Source organism: Gekko japonicus, unplaced genomic scaffold (assembly GCF_001447785.1).
Source record: "Gekko japonicus isolate JY-2015 unplaced genomic scaffold, Gekko_japonicus_V1.1 scaffold427, whole genome shotgun sequence".
NCBI classification, from domain to species: domain Eukaryota; kingdom Metazoa; phylum Chordata; class Lepidosauria; order Squamata; family Gekkonidae; genus Gekko; species Gekko japonicus.
The window spans coordinates 578,689-585,788 of record NW_015163101.1 but is presented as its reverse complement, the minus strand read 5'-3'; the positions used below and the strand labels follow the sequence as shown (position 1 = coordinate 585,788).

The 7,100-nt window shown below is 51.1% G+C and overlaps 1 protein-coding gene across 1 annotated transcript in view; it reads right to left on the bottom strand.

The window, feature by feature from the left end:
* The window catches only part of VAV2 (vav guanine nucleotide exchange factor 2), a 289,301-nt gene that overhangs the window by 26,006 nt on the left and 256,195 nt on the right, over positions 1-7,100 (bottom strand). The window contains exons 12-16 of the mRNA XM_015406735.1: positions 4,640-4,726; positions 3,207-3,292; positions 1,587-1,719; positions 845-859; positions 70-179 (exon numbers count right to left, since the gene is read on the bottom strand). Coding sequence (XP_015262221.1) covers positions 70-179; positions 845-859; positions 1,587-1,719; positions 3,207-3,292; positions 4,640-4,726 — 431 coding nt within the window. The remainder of the gene's footprint in view (positions 1-69; positions 180-844; positions 860-1,586; positions 1,720-3,206; positions 3,293-4,639; positions 4,727-7,100) is intronic.

Here is a 7,100-nt window from a genome sequence, read left to right as displayed (position 1 = left end):
GTGCCGGAGCCCCAGGACCAGAAACTAGATTTCAGCCGCTAACAAGCTACAAAGTCCCGTGATGCTCACATGGCCATTTGGAACTGCTCCATCCACTTCCTCTTCATCTCTTCGGTCTTGCAGAAAAATTGGAAGCCCTGCTTGCCTTGAAGGTGGGTTAAGTAGAACCCGTACGACCACTGCAAAGGGAAATGGGAGACTGTGACCTGCCACCAAACGAGGGGACAGCTCCTGACGCCAAAGCAGCAACCAAGCAGGCGGCAAAGGGGACCAAATGCCGGGTTCAGGCAGGCACAGAAGGCCCAGGGGTTTTCAGAGCCACTGACTGAGGCTCGTTCAGGCTCCTGTTTACCCCGGCTGAGCCCTCTGGCTGTCTGCCTCCAGACGGCCGCAGGGACGAGAAGGAAAGTCTTATCAGTGGTTCTGGCAGTGGGAGATGGACTGCAGCCTGGTCACCTGTGGCCATTCGAGAGGCCGAACCACGCGTGACTCTATTCCAGCAGCGTGCGTTGCGATCCTAACTGCTGTCACTCAGAAGCAAGTCCTGCTTTGTTCAGTGGACCTTCCTCCCCAACGCACGTGCCAAGAAACACAGCCTTAAATGTGCTTCTGCCACAAATGCAAAACTCAGGGGCTCTTCTGGCAAGCTGCCCTCTCTGAGCCTCACCGGTGAAATAGGGGGAAGACCCCCAAGCCTGCTCCACAGGGCTAATGCAGAGCAACCAAAACAAGGCACCTGAAGTGCTTTTGGACATTCTGTAGGGCTATGCAGGGGCGAACTATGACTAACGCGTTACATTCTAAGGGGAAAGACCATCCGCATGGATACGTGGGTGCGGCTTACCATCTTCCCGTGAGACTGGGCAGCGTGAGAGAGGAAGAAAGAGTTTGTTAGAATGCAATATCCACTGTGGGGCATCTGCAGTTCCGATGCAGCTTCCAGGGCTGGGAAGACCCAAGACCCACCACCCTTCCAGGGAGTAGGAAGGGGCCATGGCTCAGTGGTAGAGCATCCGCTTTGCACACAGAAGGTCCCAGGTTCAATCCCCGACATCTCCAGCTAAAAGGACCGGGTAGTAGGTGATGGGAAAGACCTCTGCCTGAGGCTCTGGAGGGCCACGGCCAGTCTGAGCAGACAAAACTGACCTTGATGGACGGAGGGGGGGTCTGATTCAGTCGCAGGCAGCTTCACGTGTTCAAGCAAGGTGAAGATTTCCCAAGAGATAATATTCCATGACACCTCCAGGGTCTCAGGCAGAGAGAGCCACTTACGACGTGGTCCTTTCAACTGGAGATGCCAGGGAGTGAACCTGGGACCTTTTGATGGGAGCAGATGCTCTCCCACTGAGCCACGGACCCTACTCAGACTGGAAGTGGCTCTCTAGCATTGCAGGCGAAAGTCTTACACATCACCTCCTATCTGATCTTTTCAACTGGAGACGCTGCTGGGGATTGAACCTGGGGCCTTCCGTGTGCCAAGCAGAGGCTCTGCCACTGAGCCACAAGCCCCTCCCCGAGGAAGCTGCTCCCCTCCGCTGCCAGGAAACAGCACCCAAAGCGTCACCTGATGCTCCTCGGCCGCCTACCTTCTTTAGGTCCTTGTTGTTGGTGGGGTCGTCTGTCATCTTATATGAGAGCAACTCAATTATGTCCTTCTGCTCGTAGCTGTAGCCTTTCCTCTTGCAAACAATCACCACTTTATCAAACAAAAATAAATACCTGCCCCCAAAAAAGCCACACACAAAAAGCCATTCAGTGTCCAGACTTGGGAAGGCAGGCCAGCACAAAGCTTTTAAACTAGGTATTCCTTCCCCCCGTGGGCACCTTAGTTCGGGGGGGGGGGACACTAGGCTTCACCCAACTGCCGTTTCCAGAAGGCTCCAGGGGAAGGCTGGACGGTTCAATGGGTACAAAGAGGATATAAATGTTCATTGTGGAGAAGGGGCTGCACAACACTGACCAAGCAGAAGCCAGGCGGGCCCAGAGCCTTTTCCCTGGAACGTGACGGAAGCCTATTCCAGTGGGCCTCCTGAAAGATGCGCCTGATGCATAAGAGTTTTGGATGAGGACACCAGGAGAATACTCCCCTTCCCAACCACGTCCAGGCGTGAGGCACGGCAGCCCTGCGTCCCAACTGCGCCCAGGCTCTGAGACCTGTGCTTTGGCCTTGCGGAAGACAGGGCTAAACAGTCCCCTCTCGGCCCTGAAGGGTGTGTGTGTGTGTGTGTGTGTGTGTGTGCTGCACTGATTTTTTTTTTCACAACCTGAAATTGACAGGCACTAAAATGGTAAAAAAGTATAGTCTATACAATGGTTCAAAGGTTCATTGAGAAGGATAAGGCTTTTAAAAAGTTTAAAGTTTTCTGCTCCTACACCTTAGGTGCCTTTCCTGTTAAGATACTGCAGAAAGAGCCGTCAAGGCACTGTTTGTGGGGCTGCTCTGGAAGCCAGCCTGAAAGCTGCAACTGGCCCAAAAGGCCACAACCTGTCTTTCGGCTGGGCAAACGGCCAGGCCCAATTCTGACAGCTTCACACAGGCAGATTACTTATATTCCAGGCTGAATTTGAGGTGCTGCTGGCAGTTAAGTAAAGGTACTTCACAACCTGGTGTCAGAGTTCTCTCAGCCCCACCCACCTCACAGGGTGTCTGTTGTGGGGAGGGGAAGGGAAAGGAGTTTGTAAGCCGCTCTGAGACGCCTTCGGGTAGTGAAGGGCAGGGTATAAATCCAATTTCTTCTCTCTTCTTCTTCTTCTGCTTGAAGTTCTGTCTCCCCTAAGACAATCTTTTTAGAGCACCTCAGCGGCGTAAGCTGTTCTAATAGGCCAGACAGTCAGCTGAATGCTGCTTGGGCTGTTTCCTAGTGTGTCTTTCTGCTTTGCTTATTTGGTGACATTTCCATCATGATGGAATACTGCGGACAGATATTTGGACAGTTATTTTTATATATACACACACACACACTTAATTTCGGTAAGTTGCTTTGAGTTTCCAAAGGGGAGAAAGATGGGGTAAATGTTTAAAACAAACAAACGAAATCCATGTAAGCACAGAGCAGACAGTTTGTTTTAAAGGAGGGCAAAGAGGGGAAGAGAGGCACTTTGCCCCTCTCTGTGGGATAAAAGGCCCCAGGAATTCAGGCCAGGGGCCAAGACTGCTGCTTCTCTGCTGCACCCTGGTGGCTGGTGGCTCCCACTGGCTCCCTCACCTGTCCTGCTTTGTGTGATTCACTATCGACCGCACCTTCAGCTCCCCATCAATCTTTGGCCTTCCATATTTTTCTAGTTTCACGGGCTACGGGACAAGGTAAGAAAGCATTAACACACACGATCATGAGTGGAAACTTTTCTAATTTTTATCTTTGTTTTATTTTTAAATTCTTCAAAAATACAAACAGGCTGTCAAAGAGAGGAAAGTCCAAAGGAGGGCAAGAGAACAGGGGGTGTTATCTGAGCAAGGTGTCCGACCGCCCTGTCCCTCCATCTTTGGGGGCACATCTTCTTAAAAGAATCACTCTGCTGAATGTCTTCTGGAGTGCCGGCACAGGTTGGTTTGCTTCAGCAGGGGCTTGAACTGTTGCTGCCGGGGCGCTCTGACTGACAGGGGCTCTGCAAGCTCCCCACCCCACCCCCCACTAACCTGGGTCACCACTGCATCATTGTGGCTGGATTCACACGACCTGTTAACAGCCAGTTTGGGGTCGTGGTTAAGTGTGCGGACTCTAATCTGGGAGAACCGGGTTTGATTCCCCACTCCTCCACTTGCAGCTGCTGGATGACCTTGGGCAAGCCATAGTTCTGTCAGAGCTGTCCTTGAAAGAGCAGTCCTCGAAAGAGCTCTCTCAGCCCCACCTAACCCCACAGGGTGTCCGTTGTGGGGAGGGGAAGGGAAGGGAGTTTGTAAGCCGCTCTGAGACTCTGAGTGAAGGGCGGGGTATAAATCCAATCTCCTCTTCCTCTTCCTCCTCCTCCTCCTCTTCTGTTCCTCACATGGTGGGAGTGCTCTGTTCTCAAGCCATGAAAAGGCGATCCCTGGAGGGGATTCCCAGGCAAAGGAAAATTCAGACGAAAAAGAAAGCAGCACCACAGACTGAAAGAGCTGAGTGGGGCTCTTTTGCAATAGGCTTCAGCCCGTGCGCCGAACACACACGGAGTCCCAGTCAGATGTCACCATTTGCACAGTAACACCCGACTCCAGCCTTGGCTCCAAAATCTGGCTGAGCCAAACTGCTGCTGTTGAAAAGAACACCCACGGCAGTCTCTGCCTGCCAAACAGAGGTCTGGGTGCAGGCTGGGAAGGCGCCAGCCGGGGGCCAGGCCAAGCTGCAGAGGGTGGGTCAGCCCACCCCGCGCTGTGGGCTCTCCTTTGGCCTTAGAGACGATCTCGCTCCCTGTGTCACTGCTCTTCCTGCTTCTTGAGGGCCAGCCTCAGAGTAGGAAGATCAGGGGAGGCATGGGGAAAGCTCTCGAAGAACCTGACAGCAGTGCCCCCTCCCAGCCAAAGGCAAGCGAGCCTGCCACCATTCACGAAGGAGTGGGACTTCTTTCCCTGGGGCTCCCTCTCATTCCTCCCTTCCCCCCGCAGAGTCAGACTGACTTGCCAAGAGGCGAAAGAAAGCACCAAGGCGGTTTTCCAACTCACCAAGTTCTCTATGGAACTCTGAAATTCACTTATTTTCTTCAGGGTCTCTTTGTCTCGCTTGACTTCATTTATGTACATGGCCAAGTCCTGCAAAGCAAGGCAAAGCAAAACAAAGGGCAAAACGTCACAAAAGGTGGGGTCAGATCATGAATGCTGCTGCTGCTGCAGTAAGGAAAGGCCTGCTCTGTGGCTCCGGAAGCCCCTGGTCCCCACATGCAGAAGAAGGCTGGGGGATCCTGCTTATTCACAAGCTGCTTCAGGCTTTTCCCCTTGAGTAACAAACATGGATGACCGAGAATTTTCTTGGCACAAAGAAATTAAGATCGGTGGAACACTAACTGCAAAATAATGTCGGCCCCTGACCATAAAGGGCTTTAAAGGTAACAACCAGCACCTTGAAATGAACTTCGAAAACTATCAGCAGCCAGTGTAATGCATTTAGCATAGGCTGGATGTGCTCCCGCATAGGGAGGCCCATCAAAAGCCTGGCCACTGCATTTTGTACTAGCTGCAGCTTCTGAATCTGTGACAAGGGCAGCCCCATGTAGAGAGCGTTACAGTAGTCCAGTCTTGAGGTGACCATTGCATTGATCACTGTTGCCAAGTCGTTGTGGTCGAGGAAAGGAACCAACTGGCCAATCAGCTGGAGGTGGTAGAAGGCTGACTTGGCAGTGGCTGCTACCTGGGCCTCCATTGTTAAGGAGGCATCCAAGAGCACTCCCAAGCTCCTAACCTCCAGCGCTGGCACCAACAGCGCCCCATCGAAGGTCAGGAGTGGGATCCCTGACCTCAGACCACCCCACCCCAGCTCAGGCACAGGACCTCCGACTTTGTCGGATTCAGTTTCAGCCACCTCAGCCTAAGCCAACCAGCCACGGCTTGTAATGCCCGGTCCAGATCTTCCGGTTTAGAGTCAGACTGGCTGCCCAAGAACAGATAGAGCTGGGTGTCATCCGCATATTGGTGACAACCCAGTCCATGCCTCCAGGCAATCTGGGCAAGGGGGCGCATATTGATGTTAAAGGGCATTGGGGAGAGCACTGCCCCTTGAGGCACCCCACAAATCAGTGGGAGCCTTCGGGACATCTGCTCCCCTAGCGCCACCCTTTGTCCCCGACCTCTGAGAAAGGAGGCAAAGCCACTGTAAGGCAGACCCCTGAACTCCTGTGTCAGCGAGGCGGCGGATCAGTAGCTGATGGGTCGACTGTTTCGAATGCTGCCGACAGGTCCGACAACAACAGCACTGCCAATCCGCCCCGATCCAGATGCAGGGTGCAGATTCTACCTGATTATATACACATAATTACACTGTATTGTGAGAAACAAGAATTGTTTGAATCAACAGACGAACAAAGCGGAATCCATATATGCTTGTATGAAGAAAATGCAATAATGATAAAAACTGTTAATGAAAGAAATTAAGATCGGAGGTCTAACTACACATGATAATGAAATGTGTGGATGTACCTGAAATACCACGGGGTAAAGGCAGGGGAGAAAAATGGTTGGTGGGGAAAGGGTCAAGCAGCCCTTTCCCTCAAGGCAGTGGACATGCAAACAACCTCTTGAGATCAGGATCAGACTCCAGAGATGCATACAGTACCCCCTCCAGGAGAACACACATTTGCTGCAGAGCATACCAGTGCAGCCATGGCAAACATGCATGCTGTGTGAAAATCAAGGTCATGATGACCTGAAATATCTGAATTCCCCCCCGTCTTCTCTTCTGTAACATCTGACCTGATAACATCTGGAGAGCAAAAGCTTGCTCACCGCTATGTGTCATGGGGCTGAGCCTAATAAAAGGCACTGTATGTGCGGAAGGGCATGCCACGGCACTGTAATTCTCCTAACATGCACAAGAGGGCAGCAGATAATAAAATAACTACAACATACAGCCCGGTCAATAATTTTTGAATCAATTATTGGAAAAGTATATAACTCCTTGCTAGAACATAAAATGGCAGATGAGGAGAAAGCCTTTATGGTATTTTGGGCAAAGAATATAGGGCATGATATTGAGCTAACTAAATGGAAAAAAATCTGGCAGACTCGTCTTCTCTTTTGTAACATCTGACCTGCTAAGGGGTTCTGGAGAGCGAAAGCTTGCTCACCGCTATGTGTCATGGGGCTGAGCCTAATAAAAGGCACTGTTTGTGCGGAAGGGCATGCCACGGCACTGTAATTCTCTTAACATGCACAAGAGGGCAGCAGATAATAAAATAACTACAACATACAGCCCGGTCAATAATTTTTGAATCAATTATTGGAAAAGTATATAACTCCTTGCTAGAACATAAAATGGCAGATGAGGAGAAAGCCTTTATGGTATTTTGGGCAAAGAATATAGGGCATGATATTGAGCTAACTAAATGGAAAAAAATCTGGCAGACTTTAAAATATATGAAAGCATCCTCTATGGAGGAAAATCTTTTCAAGATGTGCCACCGATGGTATCTAA